Source organism: Eleutherodactylus coqui, chromosome 2, assembly GCF_035609145.1.
Source record: "Eleutherodactylus coqui strain aEleCoq1 chromosome 2, aEleCoq1.hap1, whole genome shotgun sequence".
NCBI classification, from domain to species: Eukaryota; Metazoa; Chordata; class Amphibia; order Anura; family Eleutherodactylidae; genus Eleutherodactylus; species Eleutherodactylus coqui.
The window spans coordinates 4,284,187-4,302,230 of record NC_089838.1 but is presented as its reverse complement, the minus strand read 5'-3'; the positions used below and the strand labels follow the sequence as shown (position 1 = coordinate 4,302,230).

At 46.6% G+C, this 18,044-nt stretch overlaps 1 protein-coding gene across 3 annotated transcripts in view; it reads left to right on the top strand.

Moving 5' to 3' along the window:
- PRR5 (proline rich 5) overlaps window positions 1-18,044 on the top strand; it is a 96,813-nt gene that overhangs the window by 34,323 nt on the left and 44,446 nt on the right. Inside the window, exons 2-3 of one of the 3 annotated variants that reach the window (XM_066590189.1) lie at window positions 9,011-9,101; window positions 14,785-14,898. In XM_066590189.1, the coding sequence (XP_066446286.1) occupies window positions 14,795-14,898 (104 nt within the window). In that variant the 5' untranslated portion in view covers window positions 9,011-9,101; window positions 14,785-14,794. Of the gene's footprint in view, window positions 1-9,010; window positions 9,102-14,299; window positions 14,899-18,044 lie in introns of those variants that run through there. The other 2 variants (XM_066590190.1, XM_066590188.1) reach the window with 2 other exon arrangements.

The window sequence follows — 18,044 nt, the reverse complement described above, 5'->3', positions numbered from 1 at the left end:
TGAAAGTTTCCGGAGCGTGACCAAAGCATTATTAATACTTGTCCATGAACGTGACTCGGTATACTAACACCTCCTCTAATAAGAGAGTACCTAAAGGAGCACAGCTTGGATACAGGAGGGCATGGAGGCTCCAATACCCTGTTGCACCGCCACTAGCCTAGATACAAGATGTGATACAGGTGCCATGGAGGCTCCAATACCCTGTTGTACCACCTCTAGCTTGGATACAAGATGTGATACGGCCGGCAGGGAGGCATACAGGTTCCATATGGTCTCTGGGGCCTATCAGTCTATATTGTGTTATCTGTAACTGGGCCTGTAGGTCGTGCAGACTCGTAAGCTGTGACAGTTGGCGTCCCAGATTTTCCCATACATGAAATACTGCTGATAAACCGGGCAGCCACAGCGTTTCAGAATAAAGCACACTTGGTTGACGTATCCATACGTGTCCCCGCGTCATGCTATCCGTGGTTGGAGCAGCGCCGGACGACAGGTACCCTGATCTGCTATTTTGGTTTCTACACCAGACCGCCCCTTTAATCATTGTAGAAACTAAATGCAGGACCTCTCACAGCGCCCCCTACTGGCCATGTGTTCCTAATACTGCATTGCTATTATTATCTCCTCCACCTTAGTAGGGGCTTTTTTTGGGGACTTTTGCTTAATAGACAAGTATTAATTAATATCTCTTTGTTGGTAAGCTTGTGTGTACGACTAACGGGTCATTAATGGCATGACTACTGAGGATGGGACTAACCCCACACTGTCACATCTTTTAATTTCCCTCCTAATTGTGGTTTCAAACTTCCTCTCCAAGTTTAATCTTTGCGGATCGCCGTCTGGCAGGACTAGACGTCGGGGCGGTCGGCGGCGCTGCAGCTGTTCCTCGTCGGGGCGGTCAGTGGCGCTGCAGCTGTTCCTCGTCGGGGCGGTCGGCGGCGCTGCAGCTGTTCCTCGTCGGGGCGGTCGGCGGCGCTGCAGCTGTTCCTCGTCGGGGCGGTCGGCGGCGCTGCAGCTGTTCCTCGTCGGGGCTGTCGGCCGCGCTGCAGCTGTTCCTCGTCGGGGCGGTCGGCCGCGCTGCAGCTGTTCCTCGTCGGGGCGGTCGGCGGCGCTGCAGCTGTTCCTCGGCGGGGCGGTCGGCCGCGCTGCAGCTGTTCCTCGTCGGGGCGGTCGGCGGCGCTGCAGCTGTTCCTCGTCGGGGCGGTCGGCGGCGCGGCAGCTGTTCCTCGTCGGGGCTGTCGGCCGCGCTGCAGCTGTTCCTCGTCGGGGCTGTCGGCCGCGCTGCAGCTGTTCCTCGTCGGGGCTGTCGGCCGCGCTGCAGCTGTTCCTCGTCGGGGCGGTCGGCGGCGCTGCAGCTGTTCCTCGGGCTTCTTGCTGTACTATTATTAGTCTTTCGCATTTACAAACCCGACTCGCATCCTTCCGGCTAATTCTGTTATATCTCACATCTAAACCCTTCAAGACGTTTGAGTCATTTTTGCTTTTCAGGTGGAGCGCTATCAATATTGACATCAGGGTTGGGGAAAAATGTTAATTATTATAGCGGGAGAAAGGAAATTAGTCAGTAGAAGCTTAGTCATTGTTTATAAAAAACATCCATCTTATTAATGGAAAATTCCACCTTAACTTTTAAGGTGGAATTTTCTTTTAATTTAGCTACAAAGGTTTTGTCTTCTATAGAGCCGATGAAGTCTGCAGTACGGATGAAGAATAGATTAACCACATCAGTCCTTCTCATATGTCATAGAAAATGATTAATTGGCAATCCTTTGACTTTTTAGAAGTATGCAAATGAGCAATGGAGTAATTTCCTCACAGCGCAACCTAAAGGCAGCTACTTTATGAGTCAAATTTGACCTCCTAATCTAATGGGCCTTGCAACATTACTAGGAATGAAAGCCAAATTGGAATACTCTTGTGCAGACAGCTGTTTGGGGCTCTTGCCCCTTGTCAATTTACAGTAGAGAGGCCATCAGTGTGAAGGGGTTAATGTTTCTCCTTGTGGAGAATACCACTGGGGTGTTGAAAGTCTTATAGGCCTCACAATGCATCTTGGGAAAAAGCTATGCAAATGATGATGAAATAATCATACACAGCGCCACCTAGTGGAAGGTATGGTCAGCTGTTTTAGGGTGTTTGCCCCTCATCAATCTAATTAGGGTTCTTGTTGGCTAGGTGAGAGGCATCAATATGAGTTGAAGGGAATTCTGTTTTCTTCGTCTGGAGACCACCGCATGGGTGTAGGGAGTCCTATGGGCCACGCAATGCTCCCTGGGAAAAAGCTATGCAAATGAGTGATGGAATAATCCTCCATGGTGCCACCTGTTGGAAGGTGGTCAATATCCAACCTTGTAGCATAACTAGGGATGTAAGTCACACCGCAGTACCCATGTATAGACAACTGATTCTGGCTTCTTGCCCATCATCAGCGCTCAGTTGAGGTGAGAAGCCATCATGGTGAGCCTAGAGGGCAATGTTTCTCCTTGGGCACAGCAGCACAGTGGGCGCTCACCTAACCAACTAGGACCCTACTGGCCCTGATAAAGGGCAAGAACCCCAAAATAGCTGTTTGTACCTAGTTACTATGGCTTGGCGTATATCCCTAGTCATGTTTCAATGTTGGAATCTTTCACTGCTATACCCTGCAGTGCCCACAAGGAGAAACATTACCTTGGCCTGAACTCATATTGATGGCCTCTCACCTAGCCAACTACAACCCGACTGTGCACAGTAGACAAACCCCTTTCTGTAGATGGGTACTGTGCTTTGATTTGCATCCCTATTCATGTTAAAAGGTTAGACATTGATTCTTTGGGTAGCTACCTTCCAATAGGTGGCGCTGTGGAGCATTATTTCACCACTCATTTGCATAGCTTTCTCCCAGGGAGCATTGCATGGCCTATAATGCTCCCTACGCCCTTGTGGGGCTCGCCACAAGGTGAAACATCACTTCCCCAAACTTTTTTCCATAAAGCCATACTCTTTGGCCCCCCCTGTTGTTGTAATGAGTGAATGGCGTACAGTTGGCATTAGATCAGTGCGTTGGGCTTTCTCTCGGCCTCTTGGATTTATTACGTTTAATCATTAGCCTGTTGTTTTGCATCCTGTTGGGACTTTCAGCGATTATTTATTGTCCCTGGGACGCTGCGGGTTCACGATCCGTGAATGTGAAGGATTGATTCCGGAGCGCTACAAGATAGAAGATTATTACCGTTATTGATCATAAATGAGAGTGAAGGCGCGTTTAACGAGTGATTAGTAATCGCCTTGTATTTATCCTTCTTGTCCGACCTCTGACAGAACTAGTCGCAGCGGCCGTAGATTTATGGGATGTGGATAGCGCTAATGAAAACACCTTATTACTCATCGCTCCGCGGTACATTAGTCTATTTACTATAAGAGACCCGCGGGCAGGAAATAACACCTCGGCCACCCTGGGTCCACTAAACGGAAACCAGAGGGCACAGATGGCAGAGCGGTCACACCTCGGTCTTGGCCACCCTGCCACCACTGATCCCAAGGGCAGACCAGCAATTTTTTAGTCCTGGTAAACCCCAAGACCTAAAAACCAAACAATATGGTGCACGGCACAAGTGATTCTTCTCCCTCCAGGCAGCAGTGTCTTGAATCATCCTACGTGAATCATCCTCCTCCTGGCTCTGGCTCCTTACCTCTGATGTTCCAAGACATCGCTGTTGGCCCATTGGCGCCTCCTCCACACAGTTGCTGAGCTTGGTTCCATGGCTACATTTACATTAGCAGCTTGGTTCTGATGCTGTATTTATGCTATGACTTTGGTTCCGTGGCTGTATCTACAAATAGATAAAGAATTAGTGGGATCGCGCCTTGTGTAAATGATGAAACGGGGAAAATAGAATATATAGGGCGCAGCAATAAAAGAGGAGGACTCACCTGACATGGATGGCCAACCCAAGGAACGGCTGCCGCCACACCTTGAGTGGGTATATACAATTCTTATGCACTCAGGCATCCAATGGAGATGAGCGTCAGGTTGGTGTCCGAAATGGCAAGTTTCGGAAAGCAAACAAAATATATGTAAATAGAAAAAGATACCCGCGCTCAGAAGACAAGTGTATGTATTTACATTATGAGCTTGGTTCTGGCGCTGTATTTATGGTTCTGATACTGTATTTATGCAATAAGCTTGGTTCTGTGGCTGTATGTTTGTTATGAGTTTGGTTATGGTGCTGCATTTAGGTTAGGCGCTTGATTCTGGTGCTGTATTTATGTATCGAGCTTGGTTCTAAAACAGTATTAATGTTATGAGCTTGGTTATGGTACTGTATTTATGTTATGTGCTTGATTCTGGTGCTGTATTTATGTACCAAGCTTGGTTCTAGACCTGTATTTATGTGATAAGCCAGGCTCTGGTGCTGTATTTATGTACTGAGGTTGGTTCTGATACTGTTTTTATGTAATTAACTTGCTTCTGGTACAGTATTTATGCACTGAGCTGTTCTGTTGTGGGTACAATACTCTCTTGCTTTCTGCACAAGCAGAATTCTGGCAGAATGCCTATCAGGGCAATATAGATCATGTTTTTCTTATGGGGGCGGGGCACCAAAAAGAATCCACACAGGGTGCCACCTGACCTTATGCCGCCATTTACTAAAAATAAATTCTAGTCTTGAGCAAGAGATCTACAGATGTAGAGTTGTGCAGTACTGACACCGTACAGATGGTGGAGCTGTTGGCATTCATTTATTAGATGCACGCGCTTTTGGAAAGTTTTTGCTAGTTCTGTACTAGTTAGAACCTTGACAAAAACAATAAGTTCTGCACTTCTGACCACAGGACATTATTCTGTAGTGACTATCAATAGGTTCTGGGTATTGCTGAAATGTTTTGATCAATCGGACATGTATGACGTCTTCAACATGCAGAAAAACATTCTCAGAACTGCAGACAGCTGTGGATCTACGCCCCTTTAAGGAGCAGCACCCCAATATGAAGGCATTGGGATTACATGAAGGACGATCTATAGACTCTATGCTTTATCTTCACATTACGTGTCAGCTATAGGTGCCCTCTTAATGTGTCAGCTACAGGTGCCCCCATAATAATGTGTCAGCTACAGGTGCCCCCATAATAATGTGTCAGCTACAGGTGCCCCCATAATAATGTGTCAGCTACAGGTGCCCCCTTAATGTGTTAGCTATAGGTGCCCCCATAATAATGTGTCAGCTACAGGTGCCCCCTTAATGTGTCAGCTACAGGTGCCCCCTTAATGTGTCAGCTACAGGTGCCCCCATAATGTGTCAGCTATAGGTGCCCCCTTAATGTGTCAGCTACAGGTGCCCCCTTAATGTGTCAGCTACAGGTGCCCCCTTAATGTGTCAGCTATAGGTGCCCCCATAATAATGTGTCAGCTACAGGTGCCCCCATAATAATGTGTCAGCTACAGGTGCCCCCTTAATGTGTCTGCTACAGGTGCCCCCATAATGTGTCAGCTATAGGTGCCCCCATAATAATGTGTCAGCTACAGGTGCCCCCTTAATGTGTCAGCTACAGGTGCCCCCTTAATGTGTTAGCTATAGGTGCCCCCATAATAATGTGTCAGCTACAGGTGCCCCCTTAATGTGTCAGCTACAGGTGTCCCCTTAATGTGTCAGCTACAGGTGCCCCTTAATGTGTCAGCTATAGGTGCCCCCATAATGTGTCAGCTATAGGTGCCCCCTTAATGTGTCAGCTACAGGTGCCCCCTTAATGTGTCAGCTACAGGTGCCCCCTTAATGTGTCAGCTATAGGTGCCCCCATAATAATGTGTCAGCTACAGGTGCCCCCATAATAATGTGTCAGCTACAGGTGCCCCCTTAATGTGTCTGCTACAGGTGCCCCCATAATGTGTCAGCTATAGGTGCCCCCATAATAATGTGTCAGCTACAGGTGCCCCCTTAATGTGTCAGCTATAGGTGCCCCCTTAATGTGTCAGCTACAGGTGCCCCCATAATGTGTCAGCTATAGGTGCCCCCTTAATGTGTCAGCTATAGGTGCCCCCTTAATGTGTCAGCTATAGGTGCCCCCTTAATGTGTCAGCTATAGGTGCCCCCTTAATGTGTCAGCTACAGGTGCCCCCATAATAATGTGTCAGCTACAGGTGCCCCCTTAATGTGTCAGCTACAGGTGCCCCCATAATGTGTCAGCTATAGGTGCCCCCTTAATGTGTCAGCTATAGGTGCCCCCTTAATGTGTCAGCTATAGGTGCCCCCTTAATGTGTCAGCTACAGGTGCCCCCATAATGTGTCAGCTATAGGTGCCCCCTTAATGTGTCAGCTACAGGTGCCCCCATAATAATGTGTCAGCTACAGGTGCCCCCTTAATGTGTCAGCTATAGGTGCCCCCTTAATGTGTCAGCTACAGGTGCCCCCATAATGTGTCAGCTATAGGTGCCCCCTTAATGTGTCAGCTATAGGTGCCCCCTTAATGTGTCAGCTATAGTGCCCCCATAATGTGTCAGCGCCAGGTGCCCCTATAATAATGTGTCAGCTATAGGTGCCCCCTTAGTGTGTCAGCTATAGGTGCCCCCTTAGTGTGTCAGCTATAGGTGCCCCCATAATAATGTGTCAGCTACAGGTGCCCCCTTAATGTGTCTGCTATAGGTGCCCCTATAATGTGTCAGCTATAGGTGCCCCCTTAATGTGTCAGCTATAGGTGCCCCCTTAATGTGTCAGCTACAGGTGCCCCCTTAATGTGTCAGCTACAGGTGCCCCCATAATGTGTCAGCTATAGGTGCCCCCATAATAATGTGTCAGCTACAGGTGCCCCCTTAATGTGTCAGCTACAGGTGCCCCATAATGTGTCAGCTATAGGTGCCCCCATAATAATGTGTCAGCTACAGGTGCCCCCATAGTGTGTCAGCTATAGGTGCCCCCTTAATGTGTCAGCTATAGGTGCCCCCTTAGTGTGTTAGCTACAGGTGCCCCCATAATGTGTCAGCTACAGGTGCCCCCTTAATGTGTCAGCTACAGGTGCCCCTTAATGTGTCAGCCATAGGTGCCCCCATAATGTGTCAGCTATAGGTGCCCCCTTAGTGTGTTAGCTACAGGTGCCCCCTTAGTGTGTCAGCTACAGGTGCCCCCATAATGTGTCAGCTATAGGTGCCCCCTTAATGTGTCAGCTACAGGTGCCCCCTTAATGTGTCAGCTCCAGGTGCCCCCATAATAATGTGTCAGCTACAGGTGCTGCCTTAATGTCTCAGCTATAGGTGCCGCCTTAATGTGTCAGCTATAGGTGCCGCCTTAATGTGTCAGCTACAGGTGCCCCCTTAATGTGTCAGATATAGGTGCCGCCTTAATGTGTCAGCTATAGGTGCCGCCTTAATGTGTCAGCTACAGGTGCCCCCTTAATGTGTCAGATATAGGTGCCCCCTTAATGTGTCAGCTATAGGTGCCCCCTTAATGTGTCAGCTACAGGTGCCCCCATAATGTGTCAGCTACAAGTACCCCCATAATGTGTCAGCTACAGGTGCCCCCATAATGTGTCAGCTACAAGTACCCCCATAATGTGTCAGCTACAGGTGCCCCCATAATGTGTCAGCTACAAGTACCCCCACAATGTGTCAGCTATAGGTGCCCCCTCAATGTGTCAGCTACAGGTGCCCCCTTAATGTGTCAGCTACAGGTGTCCCCATAATGTGTCAGCTATAGGTGCCCCCTTAATGTGTCAGCTACAGGTGTCCCCATAATGTGTCAGCTATAGGTGCCCCTTTAATGTGTCAGCTATAGGTGCCCCCATAATGTGTCAGCTATAGGTGCCCCCATAATGTGTCAGCTGGAGGTGCCCCCTTAATGTGTCAGCTACAGGTGCCCCCTTAATAATGTGTTGTACACAATGCTCCAATAGCAGACGTGTCGGTCTGTTCTGTGGATATGACAAAAGTCTACAGTCAGAATACCTATTTGCACGCCTTCCTTAAAGGGGCGGTCTAGGGAGAAAAAAAACTGAATTGGAATATGCTAAGCATTGTATAACACCATGAAGCCCCCCGCAGCTCCTGTTCCGATGGTGTCCGGTCCCCACTGCACTCTTCTACCAGCTCCAGCAATGACAGCCGTCACATGTGACCTCTGCTGCCCCCCATCCGATAAGTGCCCGCACATGACCCTGTGATGGGACACGTTGCTGCCCCTGGAGGCCGGGCACTGTCAGAACAGCAGTCTGGGGTGAAGTCAGGAGGACTTTTTTCCATTTTTATGCAACACTGAGCAAATTTCAATTATTTTTTTCTCCCATACCACCCCTTTAAGATGCCCTCTTTAATTGCCTACTAACGATGGCTCCTACCCATTTCTTGCCACATGTACCCCCTTATATTTATATCTATTGTCCTCCACAGGTGCCCCCTCATAGTACCAGCCCGAACAGCAGCCATACTTTGGCCTCATTATGGTTGGTGGTATTCCCTCTGGGCGCAACCAAAAAATTGGGACTCTGGGAACTCTCTTAAAGGGCTTCGGTGCTCATTAAAGGGGTTGACCAGTTATAAACTATTCATGGGCTTTGCTCTAAATCAGTAATTCATAATAGAGTTGTGTAGATCCGTGGCCAGGGACTCATCAGCTGTTTGTTGGGCCACTGTACTTGTGCATTGAGCGGATTTCTGCAGGAAGCAGACAGCTCCATTCTTACTGCAGTGGTGAGGATCGGTATTGCAGACGAAGTTCAAATAAATGTCAATGGTAACTTTGCCTGTAATACCAAGCTAGGCCACTGTAGTAGGAATGGAGCTGTCTGCTTCCCACAGAAACCATCTCAATTTACGAGCACAGCAGAGTGCCAAACAGCTGAATGGCACGGGTTCCATGTTACAGATCCCTGTCAATCTCTTTCTGACAACCTATCCTAGGGATAGGACATCGATAGTTTGCAACTGGACAACCCTGTCAAGTAAATCTACAATAGGCTACATTTCCAAAAAACGCTACATATGAGGGGGACAGTCCCTGATGTTTATTGGCGTTTGCTTATCTATCTTCATATGTCTTCACAGATCGGGTGTAATCTGCGGTTCCTGGTTGCCTTCACACCTTCAGATCCACAAGCCTAAGTGACCTGATTTGCCTTCCTGGTGATATCAGAAGGTCAGTATGCTATAAACTGAGCCCACAAATATACCATCTATATACACCTTTCACTACTGTCTCAGGAGGGATAATGACAAGGGAAGGTTTATTGTAGAGACTCGTCTGTATTTTATATCCCCTTATGGTTGTGTGAGTTCAATGTGCGAACATGGAAAAGTAGGCAATACTATTACTGCCTATATCAATTATAAGGAGGTAGTAGTACTATCTGTGCCTACATCATTTATAGGAAGGGACAGGGAGGCAGTACTAACTGTGCCTACATCATTTATAGGAAGAGACAGGGAGGAAGTACTAACTGTGCCTACATCATTTATAGGAAGAGACAGGGAGAAAGTACTAACTGTACTTACATCATTTATAGGGAGAGACAGGGAGAAAGTACTAACTGTACTTACATCATATATAGGGAGAGACAGGGAGAAAGTACTAACTGTGCCTACATCATTTATAGAGAGAAACAGGGAGAAAGTACTAATTGTGCCTACATCATTTATAGAGAGAAACAGGGAGAAAGTACTAACTGTACTTACATCATTTATAGGGAGAGACAGGGAGAAAGTACTAACTGTACTTACATCATTTATAGAGGGAAACAGAGAGAAAGTACTAACTGTGCCTACAGCATTTATAGACAGAAACAGGGAGGCAGTACTAATTGTGCCTACATCATTTTTAGAGAGAAACAGGGAGAAAGTACTAACTGTGCCTACATCATTTATAGACAGAAACAGGGAGAAAGTACTAACTGTGCCTACAGCATTTATAGACAGAAACAGGGAGGCAGTACTAACTGTACTTACATCATTTATAGGAAGAGACAGGGGGGCAGTACTAACTGTGCATACATCATTTATAGAGAGAAACAGGGAGAAAGTACTAACTGTGCCTATGTCATTTATAGGGAGAGTCAGGGAGGCAGTAGCATCTGACCAGAGTGTTAGGGGGTGTTGGGACCAGTGGATGGGGGCACACAAGGTGACCGGGCTCAGGACGCCCCCTACAGACCACCAGTAGAGAGGAGCGTCTGACCAGAGTGTTAGGGGGCGTTGGGACCAGTGGATGGCAGCACACAAGGTGACCGGGCTCAGGACGCCCCCTACAGACCACCAGAAGAGATGATCGTCTGATAGTCCGACAAGGACAAGCAGGTCTAGCTGTCAGATTGATTTTTAGGCGCTTGGCTGAAGGCTATTTGGTATCACGGCCCCCATTACATGTTCGGGTTCTGACCCCCACGTCACCTCCGGAGTGGAAACGGGTTCTCTTCAGTGATGAATCCAGGTTTAGTTTGGGCGCTGATGACGGCCGCGTTCGTGTCCGGAGACCTTGTTGTGAGCAACTCCATCCTGCCTTTGCTGTGGAGCGGCACACTGCCCCCTACTGATGTGATGGTCTGGGGGCCATCGCATATGACAGTCGGTTCCCCCTAGTGGTGGTACGAGGGACAATGACAGCTCAGCGATATGTTCAGGACATCCTGCAGCCACATGTGTTCTTCCAGCAGGATAATGCTCGGCCGCACACACAAGGGGGTCCCAGGAGCCCCCACAACATTGTCACACTTCTGTGGCTGCCCGGTCACCAGATTTATCACCAGTAGAACATGTATGGGACCATCTGAGACAACAAGTTTAACAGCCAATGAGTTTACATGATCTGGAGGCCCAGTTACGGCAAATGTAGAGCGATACCGTAGGATACCATACAGAACCTGTATGCCTCCATGCCCGCCCATATCACATCTAGTATCCAAGCTAGAGGTGGTACAACAGGGTACTAGAGCCTCCATGCCCGTCTGTATCACATCTTACATCCAAACTAGATGTTGTTCAACAAGGTCCTCCAGCAGCTGTATATTACGAAGTTCTGCAGCAGCTGAGGTCTATATTATTAGGTTCTGCAGCTGCAGGTGTGTATTCAGGTGTTCTGCAGAGGCTGACATGAATATTACACTGTTCTGCAGCATCTGAGGGGTGTATTATGATGTTCTACAGCAGCTCAGGAGAGTAATTTGCGGTTCTGCAGCAGCTGAGGTGTGTATTATGAGGTTCTGCAGCATCTGAGGGGTGTATTATGAGGTTCTGCAGAAGCTGATATGTGTAGTCTGAGGTTCTGCAGCAGCTGAGGCGTGTACAATGATGTTCTGCAGCAGCTGAGGGGTGTACAATGATGTTCTGCAGCATCTGAGGGGTGTATTATGAGGTTCTGCAGCATCTGAGGGGTGTATTATGATGTTCTACAGCAGCTCAGGAGAGTAATTTGCGGTTCTGCAGCAGCTGAGGTGTGTATTATGAGGTTCTGCAGAAGCTGATATGTGTAGTCTGAGGTTCTGCAGCAGCTGAGGCGTGTACAATGATGTTCTGCAGCAGCTGAGGGGTGTACAATGATGTTCTGCAGCATCTGAGGGGTGTATTATGATGTTCTATAGCAGCTCAGGAGAGTAATTTGTGGTTCTGCAGCAGCTGAGGGGTGTATTGTGAGGTTCTGCAGCAGCTGAGGTATATATTATAGTGTATTGCAGCAGCTGAGGGGTGTATTGTGAGGTTCTGCAGCAGCTGAGGTATATATTATAGTGTATTGCAGCAGCTGAGGGGTGTATTGCGAGGTTCTGCAGCAGCTGAGGTATATATTTTAGTGTATTGCAGCAGCTGAGGGGTGTATTATGAGGTTCTGCAGCAGCTGAGGTATATATTTTAGTGTATTGCAGCAGCTGAGGGGTGTATTATGATGTTCTACAGCAGCTCAGGAGAGTAATTTGCGGTTCTGCAGCAGCTGAGGTATATATTATAGTGTATTGCAGCAGCTGAGGGGTGTATTGCAAGGTTCTGCAGCAGCTGAGGTATATATTTTAGTGTATTGCAGCAGCTGAGGGGTGTATTATGAGGTTCTGCAGCAGCTGGGACACTGAACTGTATAATCCGCACTGCAGTTTCTTACAGAGACAGGCAGCGTCTCTGTGAGGTCAGTCGGTGATTGGAGGGACTTGGTTACCTGTGACGGACCCCTGCAGGGCGGGATAAGCAGTGCCTACATGGCGCCGCTCATCTCTGTAGTCTGCAGCCTCTGATATTGCGATAGCGGTATAATCCCGTACGGACGCGGTCTAGGAACGCACTGATGGCGCGCGGCTAGGTGTGTCCGCACGGACCGCACCTCGGGGCCCACCTATTAATGCCCTCTCATCTTCGGATTCTACGCCTCTCGTCCGCCTTCAGCCTCCTGCAGGACTATTGGAGGAAGACTCCCGGGTCACTGAGAAAGTCCTTCTTTAACCCCTTAGTCACACGGACTATTCTGGCCGTAAAATCGCAACAATTTTTGGGGATTTTCATCGGCACCTATAGGAGCCAGCGCTACCTGGAGGCGGGATTATTGAGCCCTGGCTGAAGACTACAAACAAGTGTCGGAGAACTGCCGGAAGAGAAGAGCGCCGGAGCGGACAGCGCCCGATAGTGCGGGCCGCTTTCACACGGGCTACAGAATCGCACGATTTTCTGGCGATGCGACGGCGCTGCGAATCTCATGTATGTGCAGCCCGTGCGTTCCAGTGGGTTCCTTCACATCAGGCATGTTTTCCCTAATGCTATGTTGCTAGAAAACAAATGGCGCTGCGCTCCGTACTGCCGCGGTTGTGATGTTTTGTAGCCCATGTTTCCCCAAGAAGCCTCCTTATTTATCGCATCGCACAAACTTGCGATTTTCGTCGTAGAAAGTCCTATCATTTTCTCGTGATAAAATCGTGCAAGAAAATCGCGGGTAGCGGCGGCGCCAGATTTCTTCACAAAAAAAAGCATCACCGACGCTACAAAATCGCGTTTAAAAAGCTGTGATATTGCAGCGATTCTGTAGTGCCGCCATCGCCGTCGCCCGTGTGAAAAAGGCCCAACACACTCACCGCTGCGGAGCGTATTAGCGCAGGAAACGGTTATTTTTTTTTACTTTTCAAACCCTGTGCGAGTTTGAAAAAGAAGCGGGAAGATACATCTGGCGCCGTCTTACTTGCACGTAGTTTTATTGCGCGAGAATCCCGATAGTCAAAGCAAAACCGCTGAAAGGACTGCAAGGGTGTGTACTTTCCTGCTTGCGCAAATGTGCACGATTTGCACGCACACGAGGTACAGTAAAGCGTGCAGACGCAAATACCATTGCACAAATGCGTGCGTGAATGAGTTGATGCCCAGGTAACACAAACCTCAGACCGGCTTCACACGGGCAAGATTCTCGTGAGGCGCAGATATCTCGCACGTATAGGACCGCTATTCTTTTGAATGGGCTCATACCCCACTGCACCTCCACAATCACAAGTAGAACGTTTCAGCCGATGTGACGGATACATAATGCTGGAGATCCACCATAACAGTTTCAGATATCATAACCCATAAAGGTGCCATTCAAGTAGCCGTCATAAATAATGCCAGCCAAGGTACCTCCATCTTTGTACCAGAGACTACCATAAAAAGTGGCGACTGGAGTGCCCCCATAACAGTGCCGGCCATGATACGTGATAATGTGACCCATAAGTAATACCAGAATTCCCCAATGACAATATCAACCATAGTCCCCCAAAGCTCCTACATAAATAATGCCAGCCAAAGTACCCCCATAATGCTGGCAGAACCCCCATACATAATAGCAGCCATAGCTCTAGTGCTTGACATATACCTCCAGCCAATACCTAATGTACAGTTCCCCCATAAGAATGCCAGCCATAGTCCCCCCATAAATAATAAAGGTCCCCCTATAACAGTTCCATAATCCCCCATAAATAGTGGCAGTTGGAATTCCCCCATAACGGTGCCTGCCTGAGTGCTTGACACCTAGTGCCAGCGGTGAGCAAAACTAAGCTGCACAGATGGCCGTACCGCTCGTCATATCGCTTCGTATCAGAAAACCGGACGCCGACCCCTAAAAAGGTCAATTAGGAAATTAATCAGCACAGAATTTTGAACCTATTTAGATTAAAGGAACAAAAGGCTTCGGACTTCCCCTTTAAGAGAAGACGATGCAAAACGATCTATTTGCTGGTGAGTTTTGCTCTCCTCGGATAGAAGAGGTTACATGACTCTCCTTCCTTGCAGGGTTTCCCTATTCACCAGGGCTGCGGTACTCCATACGGACCACTTCCTCCCCCCCATTGCAGCTTCCCGCCTTCTTCTCCCTCTTCTCGGTGTATTGTCCTGACCTCCTGTTCCTTCTTATCTGATGGCCGCAGAGAGAACAGGTTCTGCCGAGTTCTCAGCCCCCTGAAGGCGTCCCACATCTGCGCTCCTTCCCTTCTAGTCGGGGAAACTTTTTTTTTTCTTCTTCTTCTCTCACTTCCGTCACTTTAAAAAAAAAAAAAAAAAAAAAGTTGCAAAGAGTCAGGAACTCGTCGCCTGTGAGCGAAGAAGAAGCAGTTCCGACCTGGGCGCTACTATAGGGGGCGCAGAGGTCGCAGAGCCTCGGTGACACTAAGGGTGCCACTTGTTTTTTGGTCCAAGGAGTCCCCAATGCTGGAGAGGAGTCCTTGGGATGTATGATGATGCGTGACTGCGCTCCGCTCCTGCCCTGGTTGGCTGGGCTGCTTTAAGACGTCTTGCCTCCTTTTTTTCCCTCCTTGATGTAAAGCGTGAGGCTCTTGGATAATCTGTCGGTAGCTAATGCTTAGACTTACGTTGACCATGAGGACTCTCCGCAGGTCGAAATTCATGAGTTCGCCCAGCCTCAGTGACCTGGGCAAGAGAGAGCAGGCAGCCTTGGATGAGCGAGGGACGCAGCAGAAGCGAGCCGGGTCCAACGCCACCTGGAACAGGTAACGTCTATCCATACCTTACTTCTTCATACGTGTTGCCTAAATAGCGATTCCCCAATATGAATGGCGCAAGTCCTTCCTGCAGCTGCCAAAGTGATGCACGTCTATACGTGAGGGCGGCGCGGGGTCCGCAGCTAACGGAAGAGTGGGCAGATCAGCCATACTGCGGTGTTACCTCTGCGCTTGCCGGAAGCGAATGGATGATACATTGCGGAATTGTTACAATTGTCTTACGGATTCTATGATGTCACTCAGAGAAATGCGCCGTGACGGCGTTATATTATGGCTGTAATGTTATACAGTTTGGGCCACAGGAAAAAACATCTGTCTGAGGCGACAACATTGGCGCTTTCACAAACATTAAAGACGTGTAAAAGCGCGTGCACTTTAATCCTACGCTTACGATTTTATAAGCGTATGCGCGGTAGACGTTTATATAGGATGAATATACGCGCTTCTAATAAAGTTCTGCTGTTCAAAATTTCCCTCCCCCAAAGACAAAAAACGTATGCGTTAAGCATGCGGGAACACGCGGCCGTACGGTTTTCATTGACTGCAATGTTTTTTCATATTTTTGTGGGGCAGAAAAATCTAGTAAGTTACGTTTTTCAGTTACACAGAAAAAAACCCACACGCACAGAAAGGCGCGCCGGGCTAAGCGTAGTAAAACGTATGCATGGCTTGGCTACATTTAGGCCATTATAGTGTATGGATCAGGGAAATGCTGCGTATGTGTTTCATGGATGAACATGTGACAGTGTGAACAGTCCCTGAAGGAAAATCTGTCCTTGTTGCCCCTAGCAACCAATCACAGCACAGCTTTCTGATATTGCTGATGTAAAATGAAAGCTGCCCTGTGATTGGTTGCTATGTGGAAGACACAAATTCTCTTTTAGACAGCCTTCATGAGAGCGCAGAGCCGGCCTACTTGTCCGCGGCCCGCCCTGTATGGTATCTGGATTTATCGTGTATGCTGGGTGTAGATATCTATTCTCAGTAAGAGAAACCAAATAATCTTGTAGATATGAGACCTTTTATCGGCTAACAAAAACACATGATGTTACAGCGAGCTTTCTGACCTCTCAGGGTCCTTCATCAGGCATAATGAAATAGATTTGAAGAGGCATGCATACATATACACACATACTTCTGACAAGGCACAGGCATGGATGGGATTCATTTGCACTTAAAAGAATATTACAACAGAAATACAAACATAGATGTGAAGGTTTTATGATCTCTGAATTAGTGTTGGGGGGTCACCAGGCCAGCAGTGTTATCTGTGCTATAGATTTCTCATACTTCCCAATCACGCATGAATCCTCATGAAGAATTTAGCCCTCTGTTAAAAGTGTCAAAAGTTTTCATAAACTTGTACTCCCAAATTCTTCTATCACTTTGTGACTTTCAATGCCTTTCAATATAATAACTTTCATGTTTTCCAAGTTGTGTCCGTGACTAGAGAAGTGCTCGGCCGCAGGGGATTCTGTCTTTCTCTGTTTAATCATGTGGCGGTGTGATCTCATCCGCGCTCTCAGTTTTTGTCCTGTTTCCCCGATATTAAAGCCCCCAACAGGACATTTACTGCCCCGGATCAGGTACACAACATCAGACGTGGAACAGATGACCGTACCCCGGGATCTTATAGTCCTGCTGTGTGTTGGGGATCCGTATCTATTCATATATGCCAGATTTCTTTCGCAGGTTTAGGCTGAGCCCAGCTAAATTTGGAAATGTAGGCCTAATTAAATGCCCCTTCTTATATTCAGATATGAGATAGATAGATAGATAGATAGATAGATAGATAGATAGGAGATAGATAGATAGATAGATAGATAGATAGATAGGAGATAGATAGATAGATAGATAGATAGATAGATAGATAGATAGATAGATAGGAGATAGATAGATAGATAGATAGATAGATAGATAGATAGATAGATAGATAGATAGGAGATAGATAGATAGATAGATAGGAGATAGATAGGAGATAGATAGATAGATAGATAGGAGATAGATAGATAGATAGATAGATATGAGATAGATAGATAGGAGATAGATAGATATGAGATAGATAGATAGATAGATAGATAGATATGAGATAGATAGATATGAGATAGATAGAGAGATAGATAGATAGATATGAGATAGATAGAGAGATAGATAGATAGATAGGAGATAGAGAGATAGATAGGAGATAGATAGATAGATAGATAGGAGATAGATAGGAGATAGATAGGAGATAGATAGATAGATAGATAGATAGATAGATAGATAGATAGGAGATAGATAGATAGATAGATATGAGATAGATAGATAGGAGATAGATAGATATGAGATAGATAGATAGATATGAGATAGATAGATATGAGATAGATAGAGAGATAGATAGATAGATATGAGATAGATAGAGAGATAGATAGATAGATAGGAGATAGAGAGATAGATAGGAGATAGATAGATAGATAGATAGATAGATAGATAGATAGATAGATAGATAGATAGGAGATAGATAGGAGATAGATAGGAGATAGATAGGAGATAGATAGATAGATAGATAGATAGATAGATAGATAGATAGATAGATAGATAGATAGATAGATAGATAGATAGATAGATAGATAGGAGATAGATAGGAGATAGATAGGAGATAGATAGATAGATAGATAGATAGATAGATAGATAGGAGATAGATAGATAGATAGATATGAGATAGATAGATAGGAGATAGATAGATATGAGATAGATAGATAGATAGATAGATATGAGATAGATAGATATGAGATAGATAGAGAGATAGATAGATAGATATGAGATAGATAGAGAGATAGATAGATAGATAGGAGATAGAGAGATAGATAGGAGATAGATAGATAGATAGATAGATAGATAGATAGATAGATAGATAGATAGATAGGAGATAGATAGGAGATAGATAGGAGATAGATAGATAGATAGATAGATAGATAGATAGGAGATAGATAGATAGATATGAGATAGGAGATAGATAGGAGATAGATAGATAGATATGGGATAGATAGATAGATAGATAGATAGATAGATAGATAGATAGATAGATAGGAGATAGATAGATAGATAGATAGATAGATAGATAGATAGATATGAGATAGATAGATAGATAGATA